Genomic DNA, 23896 nt, shown 5'->3' with positions numbered 1-23896 from the left:
GTATGAGAGCTCCGTATGGCCCTTTAGCATGGCAGGCACCATAGAAATATAAGATACAATAAAAATTAACAAAAGCCTAGGAAGTAGGAGGCTGGGGGTAAATGGGTCAGAAGTTGTAGTTCTCTAGCACCTCTAAGCTCCACATTTACAGAGGCACCTACTGTCCCAGGAGCTGTGTGTGGAGTGATGAGTGGAGATCCTCAGAGGGATCATGTCGCATTAAGGAAACAGGATTTCCATGTGGCCTGTGGTGAATGATCTGGCTCTTGAGAATGATCTGCCATTAAGAATGGGCTTGTGGGATAAACCTCAGAAGCCCAAGACCTGTTGCATATGCTTGCTTGACAAAGCAGAGATTGCGGGGGAGTGGCGCCCCATACATCAACCAGCATGGCAGTGGCAGAGACCAGAAAAGAAGCCAGGTCTCCTGAGTCTCAGGCTTGTGTCCCACTTAGGTCCATGCTGCCTAGCAGCAGGCTGCATTAATGTCCTGTGGAGGGAATGTCCAGCATCTCTATAGCCCCTGTATAAGCATGCAGCAGCCTTGTGTCCACTAGAAGAGCAACCCCCAGCACCATTCTGTGCTGACTGCATTGTGAAGTTGAAGGCCCCATCCAAGAGAAAGGATTGGACATACATGCCGGGAGAAAGCCTGTCACCAAGATGCTGATGACCTCCTGAGGTCCCTTCCAGCCCTAATTTTCTATGATTCTAGGATGCTGAATCAATAGGAAGCAGGTCTGATCAGTGAAAACAAGGACTGTCAGGCATCTGCAATATTCCACCTCTGCAGAGGCTGGGTTATTGATTGTATTAGCATTCCCATACAAGGGGATGCAGAGCCTGTGCACGGTTCCCTCACACCCACACAGAGAAGCTGAGTGCTGAGAGGACTGGATGGCTCACAGGGTGAAGGGCTAGGAAGCCACTGCCTAAGGGTGCCAGCTGGTTCCTGAGATCGAAAGCTGTTACCATCCTGTAAGTCATTGCTCAGCTTAGTGGGGCTGAGCACAGGGAAGAAGAGGCCAGGTTTCCGAACTCACTGGCCTCCTCTACAGCAGTCTCAGCGCAGGGCAGCCATGGAGGACTCTCGCAATCAGAAAAGAAGCACATTTGTAGGGCAGCATAGGGGGAAGCTTGCACTGCTGCTACGTGTACAGTACCAGGGGATCACAGGCTTGTGCTCAGAGCTGTCAGAGCGACATCTGCAGTGACAATGAATGCACTCACATACCGGCTTGTACATCCATGTGTACGTACCCACATCCCAGCACATACATATATGCATGTAGCTACAGGCCTGGCCACTTGTATGCATCCTCAATGCACACAGGAATGCATGTGTGCCAGCATGCCACGCCCTTGCCTGTGACATACACTTGTATGCACACATGCACATGCATCCCCCACACTTACACACCCACCCACACTAGCAGGCAAGTGAGTCCTGCCGGAGCTGGGGCTCTCTCTTCCAAGCTGACAGTAGGAGCCCTGTCCTGGTCTTTCCTGTTTTACTGCTTCACTGGACCCAGGAATAAACAAAGCCCAGACCTGGGTGGGAGTCTTATTGCTGCTCATTTCGGAGGAAGCTGCGAGACTGCGGCTGAGGCAGAGGAAAACATGAGGAAGGAATTACTTTATTTCTGAGCCCCTGGGGAGCCCTTGTGCAAGGCTTGCAAGGGCTTTGCTAACCGTGCAATTAACCGTTGCTGTCCTGGTGTGGAGCACAAAAATCTCCTATGGGCCACAGCTCCAGGGGAGTGCCTGCATAGGACAAGACAGAAATCAAGGTGCATAGAGGCCCCTTTTTGCTTGAGGGAGGCTTTTCATGGATACCGATGGAACAGCTGAGTCAGGCCTTTCTTTTTATTATAGATAGCCAGGCAAAGCTAGTGGAGGAACCTGGCTCCCCTAGAGCTCAGGCGCTTGCAGCTTTGTACTGTTCAACCCCTGTCACAGTCTGTGCCCCCAATTCTCCCTTTGTCTGTGGGGACTGGCAGTGATTTCTCCCTCTTTGATTTCTCTGGTTGCTTCTTCTGGCTCATAATCACTGCACAGCTTTGTCCCATGCTCTTGAAGGGATTGTCCTGGGCTGGGGGGGCTGGAAGCCACCAGTTTCCAATGCAGTTCAAGGCAACTCTAGTTTAGAAACACCAACGCACGTGTTGCTACAGCACGGCCAGTGCTTGCCTAAGGGTATAAACACCAAACAGCAGAGAAGAGCCTCTGTGTACAGCACTGTTCAGAGTCCTGCAGCCTTGGTGCCATAGGTGCGGACTTTTATTTTTGCTGTGTGGGGGCTGAGATGATGGACATGTGGATGGTTTTATGCATTTCAGGAAATCGAGGCCCTCAGGATTCCCATGTACCCCACGTGTGAAGCAGCCAGCATAGGTGGGGAGACCTAACCTGGCTGTGATGATCAGACTGAAGCCTGGCCAGCATGGGGCGCAGGTTTTACCCCCCACTACAGCCTGGGGCTCGCACTGCGTCTTCATGGGCAGAGTGTCTGTGCGCTGGGGCAGCCCCACGGGCTCTGGGGCCGGGAGGCTCCAGGGACGGCAGGTGCCCAAGCGCTGGGCATTGCCCTTCCCAAAGCGCCGGGCAGGGCAGACCCGGGTCCAGGCCGCCCCGCCCCGCCCCGCCCGCTCCGCGCCCCGCCCCGCAGCCAATGCACTGGGCCGCTTTGATTTAAAAGCCGGAGGGAGGGAGGGGCCTTGCGGGGTTGGGCTGGTTTGGGTTGTCGGCTGTCTCCGTGCCCCGTACCCCGTGGTGCCGTGCCCCTTGCCCCGTGCTGAACAAAGGCGGCCCGGGGAGGTGCAGCGCGCGGGCGGGCAGGGGGGGCCGAGCAGAGCCGAGCCGAGCCGCAGCCTTTGTCTGCGATCCCTGCGCGGTGCTGGAGGCAGGTCCCGGCCGGGGGGCGGTGGCTTTGAAGGCAGCTGACAGGGGGCCGGGCCGGACCGGGGCCGCCCCCCTTCATGTGCTGAGCTCCGCCGAGCCGCGGCCGCCGCCGCCGCCGTGTCCCCGCCGGGCGGGCACCATGCTGCACGCGCCGCTGCCGCGCGCCCGCCCGCTCCGCCCCGCGCACTTCGCCCGCAGGTAGGGCCGCGCCGGGGTGCGGGAGCGGGAGCGGGAGCGGGGCGCCGCGGGCGGAACAAAGCGGGGGAGCCGCGGGCGCTGGCGGCGGGTGCCGCACGGAGCGGGGCCGGACGCGGCTTTGTGCTGCTCCTTCGGCCGCGCTCTTCCCGCTCCGCCTCGGGACCCGCTGCTAGTCCCGGGCGGGGGGGCGCGGAGCCCCCACAGCCCTGCCCTCCGGAGCGGGCACCGCCTCCCCTGCAGCAGTGCCGGATCCCCCAGGAGCCCGGGAAGGGCCTGGAAATGGTGCCTGGCATGGGGAGAGCCTCTGAAGCCAGCAGCCGAGGTTGCCTAGCTCTGGTTTCTCCGGGAGACGTAAACCTTGGTTAGTCTGCAAGGTGCAGATCCGCCCTGCCTTCCCTGCTTGTCTAGCAGCCGGCTAGATGGTCTGCTCGGGACCCAGCTGAGAAGGGGAAGCAGGCGCCTGCATGAGGAAGTTGGGGGGAAAAGACACCAGCCACCGACTCTGCACATGAGCAAAGAGGAAGTCTGGCCAGACCCAGGTCTTTAGCTTGAAGAGGAGTCCCAGCCCTTTGCCCAAGAGATATGGGTCCAGCTCTGGCCAGGGTGCACTCGGCGAGTCCCTGGCCAGAGGCAATACTGGCACGCGCGAGTCAGAGGAAAGGGGTGCGCAGAGGCAGGTCTGCAGCTGGGACGGGTCTGGGCTGCTGAGAGAGCCGTGCCATCCCCCTCCGGGGGGCTGAGGTAAGCAACAAACAGCCCCTCCTGCCAGGCGAGTCTGTGCCGGCTCTCCAGGGCTTGTGGCTCTTGTATTCGAGCTGCTGTGTATTTCTGGCACAGCGTGCTGCCGGCACAGCTAGGTTCATCGCAGGAGGCCCAGGCAGCGCAGGGTTGGGTTGCTGGTGAGGTGGAGAACAGCAAGGGCAGGGCTGTCCAACTGGCAGCCTGTGGCCGCGTGCTGCTAATGAGACGTTGAGTTGCAGCCCCCGGGTCCTCCTGGGCTGTTGCTCCCCTTGTTGCTCTCAGCTCCCCCTCCCACCTCCGACTGCCTATTCCTGCCCCGCTGGGGGGTGAGACAGTGCTACACAGTCCAGGCAGCAGAGGCTGAGTCCAGGGCCACACAGTGCATGTAGAGGTGTCTGCAGTGAGCAGGGGGTCTGCACAGCTCAGGGACCAGTGCTTTGGCCCTTGCAGCACGTGGCCCACGTCCGTGTCATCCATGAAGTGTATGGCTTGGAAGTTGGACAGCCCGGCTATCCAGTTGAGGCTCAGGATGCCCTTTCCCAAAAACCAGGGTCAAGGTCTGCTTTCCCCAGCAGTCACCAGCCCCACTTGTTCCTTGAGGCAGAGATGTGTCTGAAGGTTGTTCCTGTATGTACCTAGCAGGGGACATGCCCATGATCACCACCAGGTGGAAGGTAGCATCGGTCCTGTAGTTTTGCTATACCTGGAAAGGGAGATACCCTTCTTCCTGACCTTGAATGGCTGTGTAGTTAAGGGTGAAGATTTCTTCATTGCACTGCAGGCAGGCACCCCTATGAGAGTCTACTGCATCATCCCGATGGGAGGATCTTGGCTACACCCTATTTTTACACAGATGCGGGACTTCTCTCTAGCTTGTTCCGTTGGCTTTTTGGCTAAGGGCAAGCAATACTTGAGGGCGTTTGAACCTCAAGATCTCCAGGCCTGGGGCTTGCACATAGGATGCCTGCCATGGATTTGAGAGTATCTGAAGCCCCAGTCTGAAGAGTCTGGAGGTAAGATACCTCCTGCTGGTAGCACCATGTGGACCAGAATGGTGGAGCTGTGCTCAGCGAATGGAATTCAGAACGAATTTGACTAATTGTGCCCCAGACACAATTTAAAAAAAAAAACCAACCTTTCCTGTAACTGGCCAAGACCAGGGGCCCAGTGTGTTGCCTATATTTCTCTTTACAACCTCCTCTAGAGTTGGTGTTCCCTCTAAGTTAGCAGTGTAGCATGAGTGTGGCTGCGCGTGCCACGCAGCTTAGAGGGAATGCTGCCTCCAGTCTGGCTACTGACTTTTCTAGGACAAGGGCTGGGCTCAGGGGACCTGCCCTTCTTTCCTCAATGTCAGGGCCGCAAAAGAGTTTGAGCCCAGACTTTAAGTACTAAATAGCTGAGCCACCACTGCGTGTGCTACAGAAGCTCCTTTAGCTGGGAGCAGTAATAGATTCTTCCTACTCGCTAGAGGGGGACAGAAGCCTGCAGGCTGTGCTCATGTGGGTTGCCCTGGGGGTCAGGACTGGGTTGTGTGCCTAATAATAATAAACAGTGATGAGTCACTTGTCTAGCATGTGCTGTCTGTCCTGAGCTGCTTTCCAGGGTTTCAGTATTGTTATCTTATCTTGCTTTGGGGAGACAGGGCTATAAAAACAAAGTGACTGGCCCAAGACTGCATCGCAGAGCTGAGAAGAGAAGTTTCCTGGCCAGTGTGGTGTCAGCATGTGCGGGGAGGGGAGCATCCTTGATCTACCCACTATGCAGCACTCGTTCTCCAGCATGTGTGCAGCGATTCCTACAATGCCCAGCCTCACTGAACATCCCTCACAGTCCTGAAGTCCCAGCTGACTCGTGCCTTGCCACAGGCACCCATGGGCAAAGTTAGATTCCCCTATATTTCCTCCCCTTCCGCCACCCCCACCTTGTTTTTTCTTCCTCCATGGGTATTGTCCTAGCTCGAGGTAGAGGGGTGCAACTGTGCTTCTCTTGCTCTGGAGGGAGCTGTGCCCTCCAGCAGCACTCCCTGGGGATTCCCAGCTCACCAGCTGCTCTGCCTGGCATGCATCCGAGTGCTTCTACAAATTCATTGATTTGGAGGCAGCAGCTGCAGCACAGCCAAACTGTTCCTTGGGATGGGGCCTTTCTGGGCAATGGCACAGGGACAGCTCTGCAGTCGGGCAGGTTGGGGTCTTACACTCAATCGCTTGCCCTGCTAATGTTCCTCATATCTGCTCCAGAGTCCCCTGGCACTTCAGCCGTGGACTCCTTGGAAGCACATCTGTCCCTGCTCCTCAGTCCTGATCTAGAATCTCTGCTGTTCTTGCCCTTGGCTCCTCATACACACAGTTCTGCTGGTGCCCCGGTCTTAACCTACAACTTTCTCCTCTCCCAGCCCTGTTTACCCCTCACGCTACTCTGCCAGTGGCCCCCTCACCTAATCTATAGACCCTGCAAGACTAGGCTTTAGCCCAGGGGCAAGCAATTATTTTGGGCAGAGGGCCGCTTACTGAGTTTTGGCAAGCCATCAAGGGCTGCATGACAGATTAGCCCATGACAGAGAGTCCAGGACAGATTAATATTAATTTTCTGAATTTTTAGGGCCCCTGCAGGCCAGATAGAATGGCCTGGCGGTCTGCATCCGGCCCTCAGGCTGCATTTTGCCCATCCCTGCTTTTGCCTCTACCCCTTAACCATGTCCTACAAATGCAGCCTTGGCTGCAAGCTGTGCAGCTGGTTCTGCTTTCATCCTCATGCGCTCTAAGATGGATTTTGTTTCTGTGCTTCCCCCATGCAGCTTTGGTGCACTACCAGGGGCCTCTTCAGCAGCCTGGCCCTGTTCCTGCTTATTGGGAGACCCTGGACTCCAGTCTGAAAAGTCAAGGGAAAAGGGGAAAAAGGGTTTGAGGGTGCAATTGGCCACACCTTGGGGTGTTTGGGCCCATCCTAATGCCCAGTGCAGGACTGGGCCCCTGGACTTATTGTGGGATGGCCCTGAGAGGAGAGAAGTGCTACTGGTTGGCATTCTTTTTGCCAAAACGACATGTTTTCCAAATTGGCAAGGTGCCATCTTCTCCGCTAGAGCTCCCAGTACAGCAATGTGTGGAGCTCTGGGCAGCAGGGGATGTATCAGATGAGAGATGCTAGCAGATCTGTGTCTGCGGCACCCAGAGCTGGGCTAGATTAGGATAGTAGATGGGGGCTTCAGGTCAGGCTTGAGGGATCCCAACAAAGTTGTGTATGGACCTCAGGACTAGGGTGAGACAGAGGGAGGACTGGGACACAGGCTGGGTTGTGCATGGAGTGGCTGCGGTTGCAGGTCAGAGCAGGAGTCTGCCGGCATTGGGTGGGGGAGCCCACGCTGGGTATTGCCTGCCCAGGGGAACAGGGGAGGGGATTTCTGCCTCCCGATCTTCCCTTTTCTCCCATGTTGGAGCACTTCCCTCACTACTTCAGTGTACAAGCTCAAGTCTCAGTTCCTGTCTTCAGTTGCTTGGGAAGTGACTGTGAGGGCTCTCCCTATGGAGTTAACCATATTGAGCGCCCCTCCCCTGCAGGATTTCCCCCAAAAGGTGCTGCCTGTCCACCAGTCCATGGGACTGTGGTTAGGTACAGATGAGTAGGGCACTCCTTGGGGTTGCCCAGCCACCCTGCTAATGGGGAAACCCAGGAGGGGAAGGCCAGGGGCAGAGGGGGATTCTAGCCTGCTTCTGGGGGGGCCTGCTACTTGCTTAGAGGTTTGCATTTACTGTGGGGCAATTGCTGGCATGTCACAGCCATTATGAACACTTTTCATAGCTGGAGGTAGTTCTCCATGGAGAAGTAGCAGAAGGATCTCACACTGGTAGCGAGGACAAGGTTGGAGTGGCAGGGTGAGGGGCTCTGGCACTGCAGTAATGGTTGAGGAGGGATCCTGGCACTGTCAGCAGCAGCATCCATTGATAAGACCAGCCTGCTTGGGAAGTGAGAATAACAGTGCTTAGCACCACGTCTCTCTGAAGTGGTGCCTTGTAAGGCCAAGGGGGAGCCAAAGCCAAAAATCTCCCACATATACAGTCTGCCTCTGCTCACCATTGAACCATGCCCTTCTGACAGTGTTTGAATAGCAGCCACTCAGCACAGATACTGGTCCCTGTGCTAAGAAAGCTCACTCCTCTGAAGAGGAGATCATATGCAACCAAGTCCTGCTGCAGCCTTGTACAGCAACACCTTGCCCTTGAGGCTGGATCTGGGCAGCCTTCAGCACTACAGAGCTGAGCTGCTGCTACCTGGGCTACAGGAGTAGCTGGTGGCTGTGGTAGGCTCCTACCTAAGGTGGGCTTTGGCAGATGGAGGCTAAGCCCCTGGTTGTTGTAGCACAGGCTCCATCTGAAAGGGTCCTTTTAAAACCCTTGGGGGGCTGCAGTGAAATGCTGGAGGAGCTACTAGGGTGTTTCAGCACGTACATATTTGCCTGCTCTGCTCAGTTAACTAAACTGTGGTTCAGAGGAGTGGTGGGAGAGAGCCAGGATAGTCTTGTGGTGGGCTACGGTCTCTTGTCCTGGGACAGTGCTCATGACAGGATCTCCTTGGCATCACCATGAACTTAATGGTCCTATTCACTGCATGCGCTGTATGCAGTGCTCCTGCCTGCCTTTGAACAGGGTCCTGGGATGTCAGGATAGTGCATGTCTGTTATAAGGCCTTTCATTTTCCAAGCACCTTTCATCCCAGGGCTTTTGGAGACTATCTGAGCCCCTTGGAGGGGAGCTGTTGTTCCCAGAGGGAGACGCCGACCCAAGGCTGACAAAAGTGAACCCTGGTGCCCTGACTTCCACTGCTCTGCTAAGGCCACTAGATCAGGGGTGGGCAATTATTTTGGGCAGAGGGCCACTTACTGAGTTTTGGCAAGCCATTGAGGGCCGCATGTTAGGCAGCCAGGGGCAGATAAATATGAATTTTCTACATTTTTAGGGGCCCCATGGGCTGGATAAAATGGCCTGGCAAGCCACATCCAGCCCCCAGGCCACGTTTTGCCCACCCCTGCACTAGACACATCCTTATAGATTGCCCATCCCCTCCATCATGGCTGCCCATTAGGGACACTGCATGTGAACGCTGCTGTTTCCTGGGGCTGCCTCTTCCCACTTTCAGTTCCCTGTCTTGGGTCCCACAGAGTTTTTGTTTGTGTCCTTCCTTGCAGCTGGGCTGATTCTGCTGGCAGGATAGAAGAGCTGAGAACAGCTGGGGACTGCGGTGTTTACTAACGATGGGTGGACCCCACACACTGGAAGGAGTTTATAGCTGCTTCATCAAAAGATCTTGATGTCCCCACAGGTCTGAACCTTGTCTCTGCTGGGGTCCAGCCTTCAATATAATCCCAAAGCCTTCCTGTTCAGGGCACTGCCATCACCCACCACCACCATGCCAAGGAGTGCTCTGTGCAGGCTTCTCTAAGGCTGGAGCTACTGACAGGGGTGGGAGACTTGCAGCAAGGAGTGCAGGGCCATGCAGTCAAGGTAATCCTAACAGTGCAGGGCAGGCCAAGTCCTTCTCCATGCTTCACAGGGGTCAATCCAGAATAAGAAGCCTCACCAGAGTTAGTGCCAAGGGTACTGAGAGGGCAGCCATTGGCTTTGTGCCCTAGCAATCCCAATCAGCTTCTAGGTCCCTGTTCTTCAGGAGCCTCCTGCCAGGATCATCCTGCCAGCTCTTGTTCAACTTTAGGATGGATAGGAGTCCACCACGCTCCCTCCTGTCTTCCTGATGTCCCACCTCCCCAAAGGAAGCCCCTCTCTTACCAGGTCGGTTAGGAGCCACACAGCTGAAACCATACAGAACAGGTCTGGCTTTGGTGGTGTCATCTCAGCCTCCATAGATGGGCAAGGCCAGCTCTATACCTCTGCATTATTGTCCCTGGGGGGATAGAGAGCCCAGATTGGAACTCACACCTAGCTTCCTTCCAGGGCACCATCAATCTCACTGAGCCATACTCCCTCTACCTTGCTTTTCTCTTCCTGCCCCATAGATCTTTCACCTCAGCCATCTAGGGGGCCATTTTCAAGATTGGGCTGGAGAGAGATGTTTAGCCCACGGCCTTTGCTAGGAAGCGGGCAATACAGGTTCAAACCCCCTTGGAGGGCTACAACCTGGGCCTCCCATTCCCTAGGCAAATGTTCTCTCCCAGGCTTTATGGATAAAGCCATCAGGGGATGTTCTTTCTGGATCAAACACTCACTTGTTTTGGATCTTTTTTTCTGTAATAAAGTTTTGGGACTCAGCCAAGTTATGTGTATGCCTGGGCAATGCCATTCTAGCCAGGCAGCTACACAGTGGGCGCATCTACATGAGACGCTTAGTGTTCAGTAGACTGATTGACTGCATATTACAGCATCACCGCAAAACCTGTCTTATTATGCTGACGCCCAGTAGTATTAGTCTACTGTGCATTAACTGTCACAGAAAAGCATGCAATAATGCTAATGCGCAGTAGGGCAGACTACTGCACATTTATTTAGTACTTCCTTTTGTGTGTAGACGCATCCAGTGAGAGTACAGCCTCCGTGCCAGAGTTTGTAGCTCCATGACTATGCCAATGCTGCCTTGGTGTGTGGACATCCAGCTTCTGTTCTGTTTTCTCCCTGTGGTATTCAGCTTCTCTCTCAAGCTTCACCTGAAATTCATAGGGTGCCAGCTGATGGGAGGGAGCCAATGCCCTGGCAGTTGGGTGCGGGCTGTAGCACTTTGTGGTTGTCCTGGGTGGCTTTAAAAGGAGGGGGCCTAGGGCTGAGGTGTGATGTGGGTGGGACATACGAGGCAGGTGCTGATGGGAATTGGAGCACAGGGACCAGGTGCCAGCAGACAGGGATATGGTGGGGGTAGGGGTTCGGGGAATCAGATGCCAGGGGCTTGGGTTGCAAAGGCAGATGCTGGGGTTGGGCTTCCAAAGGCTGGATGGATGAGTTGGGGCATAATATTATGCCAGGGCTCCAAGCTCTGTTACTGGCTTTGCTTCTGCAGCCTGTCCCTCAGCCTGGTCAGTCAGTCTGCATGTTCCTGTAACTTCATGCTGTTCCTCTCCACGACGGCCCTTGGGCTCCGGCTCTCCCCACCCTGCAGATCTGCCCAGGCAGGCACTGTCCCCTGTCCCCTGCCCCTGCCTGCTGCCCAGCCAAACTCTATATACTGGGTTCTTTCACTCCTTTGATCCCTGCCAAGTCCCCCCGGGTGGAGGTGCTGGCAGTGGCACAAAGCATGGCCTCGTTTATCAATTCACTCTTTAAGCGCTTTGACTGCATGGTTGGGATTTGCATTTTTCCTCCCATGAAGCGTGTTTCTGATCCCGACTGCTGCATCCCCACGGGGCCTCTGCCTGGCTCGGCGCTGGCTTGCTACTGTCAGAAATGTGCGTGTGCTCTGGGCAGGACAAAGGCTGGTGTGCTCTAGGATAGCCCCTCTGGGTCATGTGGAGGTGTCAGCCTGTGTGCACGCAGACTGAGGGGGTGGTTTTGCACACGGGTGATGTGCAGCTCCTGTAGACACTGGTGGATGTGGAGGATTGTGCCTGCAGATGCCAGTAGAAGTGTGCAGGCATTTATGCATATATGGGGCTGTAAACCAAAACTGAGGGCACCAGCAGAGCTGTATGTGGGGAGCCCGGGCCCCCCAGGGGGGCTGGAGATCAGGACTGAAGGGTATCAACAGCTGTATGTTGGTGAGAACAGGACCAGAGTAAGAGGATGTGCTGGGGACAGGTTGGGGAAGCGGGGGCGGTCCAGGCATGACAGCATTGGCTCCGGCTATTGTAGCTATCTTTCATTTCTCCATTAACATTATTTGTCTACCCCTTCTCCCTCCCCAGTTTAACTGTCTTGTAGGGGAGGATCATTGAAACATTGCATTTTCCTCAGGTGCCCCAGCCCCTCACATATGTCTATCACATGCCCCTCACCCCAGGGCATGGCCAGGCCGGTGCAGCCCAGCCAGCCTGTAATACGTTCCCCTTAGTCGGGCACCAGATGGTAAGAGCTGCATTGTAGGAGCTATCTGACAGACCTGCATGTTACAGCAGAGCCGCAGGGCCTGGCGCATCAGCAACCTGAGCCAGCCCCTCACCTCCACCCTGTGGCCTGCTGAAGGGAGTCCTGGGTTCAGTCCTAATGGCTTCATCCACAGCCCTCTGCCTGCCATGCCAGGGACCTTCCTGATGCCAGCCAGCTGCAGGCAGCTGCAATACAGGCTTCTCAGGCTACACTGGGAGGACCGTGTGCACAGGCTGGGGGGTGTGGAGCAGCTTTACCCAGCAAGATTCAGACAGGTTTCTAGGACTAGGACCTGAAGTCCTGGGATGAGGTGTAGGAGGAGGAAAGCGTGCCCAGCACAGCAGCACTCTGTCTAGCGGTGAGGTTTAAACTGTGCAGGGACACACAGTCTGTCTGCTCTGCTGCCCTAGCTGGGTTCCCCCCAACACATTGCCTGATCCCACAGGGAGCAGTGCGATCTCTGGAGCCCCCAGCCCCTGGAAGGGGACAGCGGCCTCCACTCTGTTCTCTGGAGGACTTCTGTCCTGTCCCTGTAAGAAGAGCCACTGGGGGGCAAGGGGCTATAACAGAAGAAAGCCCAGAGCATGGCAACCAGCCCAGCTAGCGCCTCCTGCATGATTGGTCCTAATTAGCCATAATGAAGCCATGCCTGAGGAGTGTTTTTCCTCTGTGTCTCCACCCTGACAACTAATGCAGTGAGAGGAGGGAACAGGACTCGGAAACGGGCCTCCCCTCTGCCCCAGAGCGAGATCGCAGCCTGGGCTCTGTTCAGGGCGCTGCTGCAGCTGCAGCTCCTCTGCCCCCATAGGCCATGCTGGGCAGGGGGTCCCAGTGCTTGCTGAGCTGCGAAGCTTGTGCTGCTGGAGACTGCATTCAGCAGCAGGGCAGGCGGATGGCGTCAGTAGCCACAGGAGGAGGGACCCTGGGCACTTTGCCTTGCCAGGAGAAAACCTGCCAACTGAACCAGGTGCTCGGGCCCACAGTAAGAACAGCAGCTCCAGCAGAGAGCACTTGGTGAGCCGTCAGAGGAAGACCCTGTTGGGGTTGGTTTATGGGAAGGGCAAGGTCCTGATTTGTGGACAACTTGGCCTGCTAGCTGGGGCCCAGTGGTGCCCCACTCTGCAGCCCGGTGCTGCCCCAGTGGGTGGCATGCCCCTGCTTGGCCCATCACCCTCCACTCTCCAGTGCCCTTGGTTCCAGGGCAGCAGGACAGGCGAGTGGCCTGGTGACCTCCTCCCAAGTACTTCTCATTGTCCCTCAGGGTTGGTTGGTTTTTTCCTGCGCAGCATTGCCTCCTCTGCTGTGATGGGAGGGGTGTGCTGTTTGGCTCAGCCCAAGCCTCACCCGTTACTCCTGATCAGTCCCACATAGTGTCTGCCCTCCCACCATGAGCCATGGCCCTTGAGGCCCTTTGAGGGCGGGGGTTGCTTCTCAGACCCTTGGAGCTGCCCGTCCAGTCTGCGGTGCCTTGGTGCCGAGAAGATTTGAGGCTGAGCCGAGAGACAGCTCGGGGTCTGCAGAAGAGGCTCTAACCCCCAGCCGTCTGGATTCACTTAGTGCACGGAACATTATTGTCCTGATTACATCACACAAAACGGAGCGGATGTCTCCCCACAAAGCGAAAAGCTAGGAAACCTGGGGGTGGAGGGGACGTCATGTGAGGCCAGGGGAAGGGCTCCCTGCTACTCAGACGGAGGATGGCCACCAGCCCCACTGCTCCCTCCCCACCTAACAAGCCTATCCCAGCTGTTCAGTATGTCTGTTGAGGCCTCTGTGCTTATTCTGTGGTGCCTAGAAAGCAGCCCTTACCAGGTCATTCCCAATTCCAGCTTTAAGCTCCTGCCCGGAGGAGGTTTTAGTTCCTGCCTGCAGATGCTGTGCCCTGGGACCTCCCTACTGGGCACCTTCCTTCTTCTCTAGCCTTTGGTTTCACTCTTTTTTTTTCCATTCCATTAATCCTAATTCTAGTGAGCTGGCACTGATTGGTTTTTTAATTTGTAAATGATGTATAAAGGAGGTCTGAAAAGCATATCCATACTGGTATGCCCTGGACATGCTTGGGCACCCTCCAGGCATACGTAATGGAGGCTCTCACTTTCCAGTCTTCAGCTGTGACTGACTCCCTTTATAATGTTCCTTAGCTGTGTCTCAGCCTGGGCAGTTGGCCTACGTGTTCCTGTAACTTTGCGCTGTTCCTCTCAGCGATGGCCCTCGGGCTCTTTAGCTGTTGTAGTTACTTAATGACAAGAGAAAGCAAAAACCTCAAGATGAGAATCTCAACCCTGCTGAAGTCAGTGCAGTTGCCACTGGCTTCAGGTACGGAAAGGATTTCAGCTGAAGAGTTGCCTACCCTCCAACTAAAATGCCCTGCCCTTATAGGAAGGAGCTCACCTATCATCACTTACGGCTTCTGTAAGGTCATAATATCACTAGCTTTCTTCTCATCATAAATTATTTCAAGGCAGACAAGACCTCAGTTTTGAAGCCACCATGCAGAAGCAAAAAGGCAAACCCAGTTCCCCCCGATCCTTGCATCGGTCCCCTGTAAGTCAATGGGGAAATGAGCACGTGGCAGCAGGTGGATGTTCTTCACTAGCTAGACAGGAGAAGGGCTACCCCTGCTGCCAGCCCGATGATTTTTTCAGAGAAAACCACTCTGGGGTGGGTGATGAGCTTTACTTCATGGAACAGTATCTGTTGCTGGTATTAACTACTTGTAATGCAGTGACACCCAGGAGCCTCAATCATAGAGCAGGGTTGGTGCTACGCAGTTGTAGCTAGAGAGACAAGGCGTGCTGCTCCTGTAGAACTAAAACCACCTAGCCCCACTTCTGACTAGTACATCTCGAAGGAGAGTGAGAGCATTACCACCCAGTTACTGATGGGCACAGGGAGAGGGAGTGACTGGCTCAAGGACAACAAGCAGGCAAGTGGCAGAGTCAGGAATAAAACCCAGATCTCCCAGGTCCCGGCATGAGCAAGGGCCTTGTCTACTTTACAGGGCGGCTGTCACTGCAGCTGCATAGGCAGAGCCCTCCCTATGGAAATGCACTGTAGGTGCCAGATGGGTTTTCTGTCACCGTCATTTTACCGCTTTACAGCTAAGCTGACAAGACTTCTACAAAAGGCATCTGCCAAGCCCAGCCCTGTCAGTGAGGGGGAGTAATCTTTTCCTTACTGCAGGGAGGCTGCCATGGCTCCGTAGTGTAGAGCAGGCTCTTGTCATGGGTCATTTGGGCTCAGATTTGTGACGCTGTCAGAGTGCCCAGATATCTTCACAGCTCCCTGGCGGGAATGCATGAGGAGAGTAAAGCGGTCACCAATCACAACCAAGCAATTGTGCTGACTCTGTTTGCAGAAATCGTGGTGAATGGGCCGTTCCACCATCTGGCCCACTCCTGCTGGCCATGTGTTCAGTGTGGAAGGGGAATTCCTGCTCCAGGTTGCATCCCCACTATCCTGGGGCCTGCAGGGGAGAGACACCCTAACCCAAAAGCCTCCCCGGTTCCTCTGTGTGCACGTACCACCCCTGCCCTGGGCCATGTCCTGGGTGGGGCAGGCCTTTCCACTAGTGCAAAGGGGCTGCCCCAAACCTGGCGCCTCTCATGCCCTGCTTCAGTCCAGGGGCTGTGCAGCGTCTAGGTATTGCTCACACTGGGAATCTTGCTGGTAGAAGGCAACTGATGGGGAAGACTCGGATCACCATTACCCTGCTCCCCAAAGCCAAAGGCCTGTGGAGAGCACCCCAAGGCCCTTGGTGTTCACTGTCATTTGCAGGCCACTCAGTCTGGTCCCCCTGTGACTCCAGTGTTTCTCCACCAGTTTCTTCCTGCCCCTACCAATTAATCCTTGGCAGTCATTGCTCAGAAATGCAGCTTCCCCTTTGCCACAAACCCTTCTTTCCATAGGGTTCATCTTCTCTGCTGCTGACTTGCTGACCAGACCAGGCCAGCTCGCCCGGAGCGGAGCTCTTCCAAACCACAGACATGTAATGAGGCAGACAGCTGCCTCCCCCTCGCTGGAGTGGCTCTGAGGCTAAGGGGGAGGCTGGGAGCAGGGGAGTGTGGGGGGAGGGTCCCATACCGAGTGCTTTAACTTGGAGAGGAATGTCGGTTTTGCAGTTCGGAGCACGTGGTCCCTACATCTGTGGCTCTGGAGCTCTTGCTTCCCCTCCTGAACTCCAGCGCCTCGCCACCCCCTCCTGCCCGCCAGCATCCCTCCCCATGGAGCATCGCAAACATCCTGCACGGCCTCCGACTAACACTTGCTGCTCGGCACTGTGACCAGTCCCCCTTCACCTTACTGTGTTCAGAGGCATCAAAGCAAAGGTTTAGCCCCAGTTTAAACCCAAACCTCAGCTATTAGTGGCCAGGGGCCAAGTGAAACTCCTGCAGCCCTTAATGAAGTGCAGCCCCTTGTGCTGACATGGCACATGCTGCGCATGGCTCCAGTCTCTGGGAAGAAGTAGGGTCATCACCTCTTCTAGCAAATGGCCCTTGCAGCAGCTGGGACAGGAGCCCAGGCAGGGCTGGGTCTGATGGGGTTACAGGTGGCGAGTGCGCTATACCTAGAGGCAAGAGCCATGGGGAGAGCCCCCCCCCCCCCCCGAGACTGAGACATGGAGAGCAGTGTACAGGAATGCCAGCGTAGGGGACCCACGAGGGAAGAGCACTGGGGTATGATGCCGCCTGCGGGAAAGTTCACAGGTGATGGGATGGAGCTGGCAGAGAAGGGGGCAGCATCTTGCCCATAGGGGACAGCAAAGTGGTAGGAGCCATGGCTTCAGGGGAGACCTCCTGGGTGCTCTGGGCACACGTAGCCACAGCCATGCCCTGTGCAGCTCCCCACAGGGGGCACAAAGGCTCTGGTGGCTCTCTGGCCACTCAGAGACATATGAACCCCCTGCTCAGCACTGTGAGGTTGGAGTCTGGCTAAGAGACCTCTTTTACCTCTCCACTGCAGGCCTTAGGGGTGCTCAGGTGCATGGCCTCAGAGTGCTTGTCCTTTGTTGCAGGTCTAATTCACCCAGGCTGGCTTCTGTGCACTAAGCTGTACGAGAAGGGGATGTGCACTGGGCCCTGCACACTGCTGTTGGGATTGCTTTTGAGGGCTAGTACTGTGCACTTGCTGTAGAGAGCACTAGCGAGCACCAGGCTGCTGAAACAGTGACTGGAAACCCCAGCACTGCAGCAGTGCTGTGCGCAGCGGTAGCAGCCTCAGTGAGTGTCTGAGCATGATCTGCAGGGAGGAGGTGCACTGGCTTCTGATTCTTGCCCCATGTGTGTGGGATGCAATACAGAGGCTGCGGTCTGGAGTCCGGAGTCCCACTGCGGGAAGCCTGCTCTGATGTGTCATGGCCTGGCGCTCCTGTCCCCAGGGAGTATGGGCTGGCACTGACCTGCTTTTGGCTCAGCAGCAGTTTGGCCCAAGACCTTCAGATCCACCTCTGCCCCCCAAGGAGCTGCCTTGTCCCTGGGGGCTGCAGTGGGCTTTGGCAGAGCACCCGCTAGAGGGGGATATAGCACAGTGTAACTTGGCACCAGCATGAACAGGGCAGAAAGGGCTTGATCCTACCAAGTGCAGAGCACACCCTACTTCCCCGAAGGCTGGAGGGAGCTGTGGGTTTCCCAGCACCTTGCAGGATCAGGCCCAGAGGTTGCAGCCTGCCCCGTCTTCCTGTTTCCAGCGGCTGGCAGGGTTCTGGGTAGGGCGACACTGCGCTCCTTGTTCTGTCCACCCACCTCTCATCTCCCTTCCCCTCCCGCCCCATCCGTCCGTCTCTCCTTCCTCCTGACCCGCCGAGCACGCAGGAGGGCCCTTGCTGGGCTCCAAGCCGCCTTGTTAGTGTTGGGGCCTTTCCCGCTCCACGTGCTGCAGCGGCTGCCGGCGCTGACACAAACAGCGCAGTGTTCAGCCGCCCTGGCCGCCTCACAGTCCCTCTTTTCATCCACCCGCCAGCACTGGGCATGAGGACACATTCTCTCGGCGCTGGCCCGGCAGGAGATGAGTGTGCTGTGTCTCAGAGTTACTGTTATCCTTGGGAGGGCCGAATGACCTTGAAGAGCCTTCCAGCCATTTAGCCTAGCCAGCAGTGGGGACTACTCCATAGACCCATGGATGGCTTTCCCCTTGGGCAGCGGCTGCTCCTTCATTATAAGCACTGCTGACACTGAGGGCTCACTGGTGGAGCCCCTTCCACCAGCGTGCTCTCCACTCCCATGCTGTCACCTAGGCTAGAGCCTCCAAGGTATGTAGGTGCTGGGGGGATTTGGGAGCAGACTTAGCCTGCAGGCAGCATCATGCCCTGCCTTATGCTAGCAGGACTGCAACCACTTCTCCAGGAGCTCTTGTTGATCACAGGCAGGGCCCTAGTTTTCACCCTGGGTATCATGGCCCCCTATGACTGGGCAGGAGAAGGCATCAGCCACGGTTCAGCTACGTAGCTCCTGGGAGGCCTTGGCAGGTGCCTGTGCAAACACTGACAGGGCTGGTGGTGCTCAGCTTGGAGGAGCTGGGGGAGGTCACCTGAGCCTCCCTGCTGCCCTAATGAGGGGGCAAACGTGAGCACAGCTGCCCTCTGCTGGATGGACCCAGAACTGCTGCAGGCGGGATCTTAGGCCCTAGACAGTGGGCGTCTACACGAGACACTTTACTGCACAGTAGACTAATTTCATAGATTCATAGATGTAGGGTCGGAAGGGACCTAAGTAGATCATCAAGTCCGACCCCCTGCCCTGGGCAGGAGTGAATGCTGGGGTCATATGGCCCCAGCTAGGTAATTATCGAGCCTCCTCTTAAAGACCCCCAAGGTAGGAGCCAGCACCACTTCCCTTGGAAGTTGGTTCCAGATCCTAGCTGCCCTGACTGTGAAGTAGTGCCTTCTAATGTCCAGCCTGAACCTACTCTCAATCAACTTATGGTCATTATTTGTTGTTACTCCAGGAGGTGCTCGGGGGAACAGGGTCTCTCCCATTGCCTGCTGGTCCTCCCTGGTAAGTTTATAGATGGCCACCACCAGGTCCCCTCTCAGCCTTCTCTTGTGAAGGCTAACAGGTTTAGGTCCCGTAGCCTCTCCTCATAGGGTCTGCCCTGCTGTCCTTGGATCATGCGAGTGGCCCTCCTCTGGACCCTCTCCATGCTGTCCACATCCCTCCTGAAGTGCGGCGCCCAGAACTGGACGCAGTACTCCAACTGCGGCCTGACCAATGTCACGTAGAGGGGGAGGATCACCTCCTTGGACCTGCTCGTGATACATCTGTGGATGCATGACAAGGTGTAGTTAGCCTTACTGACCATGCCCTCACATTGGCGGCCCATGTTCATTTTGGAATCGATAGCAGCTCCAAGATCCCTTTCAGCCACTGTGCTTTCGAAAAGGGAGTTCCCCAGCCTGTAGGTATGCTGCTGGTTCTTACTGCCCAGGTGCAGCACCCTGCACTTATCAGTATTGAATCCCATCCTATTCTCATTCACCCACCCCTGTAACCTGTTCAGGTCCAGTTGTATCCTGTCCCTCTCTTCTAGCGTGCCTGCCTCGCCCCAAATCTTGGTGTCATCTGCGAATTTGAACAAGGTGCTTTTCACCCCCTCGTCCAAACCACTAATAAAAAAATTGAACAGTGCGGGCCCGAGGACCGAGCCCTGCAGGACCCCACTGCCCACATCCCTCCAGGTCAAATATGACCCATCCACCACCACTCTCTGGGGGCGGCCCCTCAGCCAATTTGCGATCCATCTGACTGTGTAGGCATCAATGCCACAGTCGCCTACACAGTCAGATGGATCGCAAATGTTGCTGTACAGTTAAGCGTCACCATCTACATATGCACAGCAATTAGGGTGCAGTAGACTAATTTACTGCGCTACCAAATATTCCTATCAGATACAAATGGTATCCAGCAGTGTAGTAAATTATTTCACTTCAATGCACGTGTAGACGGCATCAGGATTAGTTTACACCTGCTCAATTTGGGCTAAAATACATTCAGTCACATTAATTGCACATGTAGATGCATGAGGCTGCATGAGGGTTGCTGGGCCTGTCTGTGGACTGGACTGGGACTGAGCCACTGTGCAGCACCCAGGGCATCAGGTCCAGCCTGTATACTGCACTCAGCATGCAGCCTTGCTGTGCATAGAGGGCCCTGCTGTGCCTTGCTGTGCATGCAGTATGTGGGGACAGCACAGGGCATGCACTGCCCACGGTGCGGGGGCTGGGTCCAGCACTGCGAGCAGCACAGGGGGCTGGGCTGAAGTACTGCAAACAGCCTGTACCCCAGACTCCCTGTGCTGTGCAGCACTGGGTCTAGCCCATGTACTGTGGGTAGTGTAAGTCCCATACCAGCCCCCCTTTCCCCATGCTGTGTGCACAGTGAGCCCCAGAGCTAGCATGTGCTGCGCGTGGCATAAAGGGCTGGACTGGCAGCACCTCACCAGACCCACCTTGTGTGCTGCCTCTGGCATGGGTTGATCTCCACTGGCCCTGGAGTCAATGTGCATGGTGGGTCCCAAAAGGGCATTGTATGCAGGGTGCACTCTGGACAGAGCCTGTGTTGTGTGCAGGGTGGCACCAGGGCTGCAATATGGAGTCAGTCCAGCAACTCAAGGCTGGAGCATATGGCTCCACAGACCCAGCCCACAGGCCATATGTTTGACACCTCTGCCCTAGACTGCTGCCACTCACAAGAGCTGGTACTCATGATGGGGGTGCAGGGGTGCTGAGGACTAGTCCTCCTATCAGCCAAGGGAAGCAACATGGGGAGCCCAAGCCACTGGGAGCTGCTGCCCGACACTTGGGGCTGGGGCTGGCCTGCTAGAGGGGGCTGAAGGCAGAGCTGGGCACTTCCCCATGGTCAGGGAGTGTCACACTGTCCTGTGTGGAGGAATGTGGCTGGTACCTGCTGTCCTCTCGCACTGAGCAAAACTGGACAGAGACATCAGATTGCTTCTGCTGCTTCTTCCCCCTCAAACCCTACACACACTAGCCAGAGGCCCCTAGGCTCACCCGCTCTCCATCTCTTGCCTATATACAAATCACTGGTCCTGTTTCAGTTCCCTCAATAGCCTTTGCATGAGGACCTGCCTCTGGTGCAGTCTGACTCCCATGGCTTGCATGAGCTGCTGGCCATGCTCAGGCTGGTGTACCTGGGTCTGCACTCAGCCAGCGGCAGGCAGGCATGCCTGGCTGCTCAGTGTCAGGAAAGGAGGCAGCAGAGAGCCTGAGAACCGCAGTGATCCCCAGCAGGCCCTCTTCGTGCCATGTCCTGCTTTGGGGATCCCCCAGGACTGCAATGAAGTGGCTGGGGGAGGGGGCAGCAGTGCAGCACAGGGCACTAGGAAGCCTGGGATCTGTTCCCAGCCCTGATGCTGATTTAATGGGTGACCTTGAGTCTCTGCTCTGAAACGGGGATGAGACTTGCCTGAGTGAAGGGCTCTCTCAGGGCCTCAGGCACCAGAATGCCACTGAGCAGCCTGGAGTCAGTTCTGGCCTTTGCCACTGACTCCCTGCGTGATCATGAGCAAGTCTCCTTGTTTCTGTCTCCATCCGTACAAAGGGATAAATAATGGCATCATGCTGCCTCTTGCGGGTGCATGATGACTAGAGTCCAGTGCTGGCCTAGGGCTGTGAGCCGAGCTCCTTGGGCCCACATAGGTTTGGGGGGCTCTGGCAGGGAAGGCTGCTGTATCCAGACTCAGACTGCTGGAGCACTGGGTATGGAGCATACTGTGTCTCCTCCCGCCTCTCACACTGCTCCTTGCCCTCTCCCTTCCTCTGCCCCCAGACCCTGCCTAGGCTTAGGCCTGTGGGGGCTGCATTGACCTACTGAGCCAGTGACCGGAAAGGGGGCTCTGCTTGTCTGCGGCGAAACCCCTCAGGCACATGGCTCCCCTATTGAGGGCAAGATGGGCCTTCGGGGTAGACACAGCTGCCACCCGAGTAAGCCCTGCTTCTCCCTTCTCCGGCTGAGGGCTGAGTGACAGCCTTGGAGATGGGATTGCACATGGTCTGCTGAGCCTGCAAGGGGGGGGGGGGGGGGGGGGAGGGCTGCTGACATACACCCCAACCTACTACCTGCCTCCTGCCCAGCCCAGCCAGGCCAGCAAAGAGCCTGGCCCTCAGGAGGGAACTGCCAGGCAGGAATACAGCACTGGGTTCGCTGTGGCTTCCAGCCACATACAGCCCGGGTAGAGCTAGGGCTCCCTCAGGCCCCATGGCTGCTCTGCAGAAGCAGGTGGGCTTGAGACCTACATTCAGGGGAGCCAGCTGGCATGCAGAAGGTCTTCCAGGCCAGTCAGCATTTGAAGCTGGGGGAAACTTCAGGGTCAGGGACATTGAGGGGGCACCTGTCTTTTACAGACCTTTCCTACTTGGAGCTGCACTTCCAAGGAGCTTGGCCACCCACAGGCCACAGCTGGTTGGATTCTGCAGAGCTCAGCGCCCTTGAGCTCAGCACCGCTGGCCAGACAGCCTCTAGCACAGAGCATCAGTGGCCAGCCAAGCAGGTACATGTAGCATGGCTGTTCTGCCCTACCCTCGCATGCTGTCATCCACTCCCTGCTGCTGCTCACTGCTCTGCTCAGGGCCTGCCAGGCTGATCAGTGGCTGGGCCTGGGCTTCAGCAAGCAGTCCAGAGGATACTGAATGAGGGTACCCATCCACAGACTCCTCTGTGCAGCAGTGAGGCACATTTTCTGCCATGTGCCAGTTGTGGGACTCTGAGAAGGCAAGGTGCCTGGGCCCCTTCCAGTGCAGCATGTTTGAATACAGCAGGACAGTGCCTCAGCCTTTGATTGCTGAAGATCCCCATGCACAGCCAGCGTATGCTCATGTCCCATGTGTACGCATGTTCCCAGGCAAGTGTGCACATGTGCGTGTTTGAGGAGAGGCTGCTCATGCTGGTGTCTAAGCTAGTGCAGCCCCAAAGGATGAGAAGACTAAGTGTTGTCCATGGGTGACAGGCCAGGAGGCCCCAAACAGTGCTGCCATTGTTTGTGCAGAGTACAGTGGAGCTGGCAAGCAGCAATCAGGAAAGAGCACTGGGCTGCAGCAAGAGTATGAGTGTAGTGGGGAGTTGGGGCAGCTGGTGCTGAGCTGGGTGGGGTGGCTTATGTGTTCCAGCCTGCCCCTGCCCTGCCCTGGCTCTGCAAAGTCCTGCTCTGTTGCAAAATCAGGCATAAAGGAAATTCCCCGGTGGCCCCCATGTTCATTCAGCCTCTGCACCGGGAAATGAGCTCAGCACACTCCATGTGAGCACAGCCGTCCCAAGCAGACTTGCTAGAAGGGCTAACTTCCCAATCCCCTCAGTGCCACCCTGGTGCAGCCTGGCCTCTTGAGCCCTTCCTGGTGTGAGCAGGGCTCTGGTTGTCTTGAGACGCATCAGGGTTGGGCCTGACCTCACAGAAGCTGATGGTCAGAACGAGGACGGAGGGAGTTCCCAGGGCAGCATGTGCCCCCACTGCATCCTCGACACAGCGGAGGTGGGAGTACGGGCACTGCCAGAACGGGCCCTAGGGCCAAGCTTGCAGGGTTCAGTGTAGAGGTCAAACCAACGTGGGGCAGGGCTGCCGTGGGAGGGGTTGATAAAGAGACAGGGACATTGGGTTGTGGTCAGGCCTGTGCACACAGGGGGGCCATGAGGGAGGAACAAGGGCCCCGGGGGAGTGGGCAGCTGCAGTGGAAGATGCCCTCTTGTTGTGGAGGCTCCCCTCCCCTCCACCCAGCTCAGGCATGGCTGGGGTCAGCTGAGATGGGCTTCCTTCCACCGTTCTGAGCAGGCCTGGGAATCAAGCAGCTCATCCTGGAAGCGTCCAGCCCCAGTGCATCTGTCGTGCACATGCTGCCTGCCTCGCCACTGTGGTCCAGGCCCAGTTCCTAATGGCCCAGATCTTGTACTGGCCTGCAGCCAGGGGAGTCAGGGGGAGCAGTGCTTCAGGCTAGTTTCCCAGCTCCTCCTCCAGCCATCCTGGGGAAACTGGACTTCTTCTGAAGCACCGGAGCAGAACCTGAGTACTTCAACGGACCAGGGGGCACTGTTTTG

At 56.4% G+C, this 23896-nt stretch overlaps 1 protein-coding gene across 7 annotated transcripts in view; it reads left to right on the top strand.

The window, feature by feature from the left end:
- The window catches only part of NAV1 (neuron navigator 1), a 249457-nt gene that overhangs the window by 189768 nt on the left and 35793 nt on the right, over positions 1–23896 (top strand). Inside the window, exon 1 of one of the 7 annotated variants that reach the window (XM_059717303.1) lies at positions 2817–3099. The exons of the other annotated variants lie outside the window; for them this stretch is intronic. Coding sequence (XP_059573286.1) covers positions 3041–3099 — 59 coding nt within the window. The 5' untranslated portion in view covers positions 2817–3040. Of the gene's footprint in view, positions 1–2816; positions 3100–23896 lie in introns of those variants that run through there. 7 annotated transcript variants of the gene reach the window in all.

This window comes from Alligator mississippiensis, chromosome 14 (genome assembly GCF_030867095.1).
Source record: "Alligator mississippiensis isolate rAllMis1 chromosome 14, rAllMis1, whole genome shotgun sequence".
NCBI classification, from domain to species: Eukaryota; Metazoa; Chordata; order Crocodylia; family Alligatoridae; genus Alligator; species Alligator mississippiensis.
This window is presented reverse-complemented; position numbering and strand designations above follow the sequence as displayed.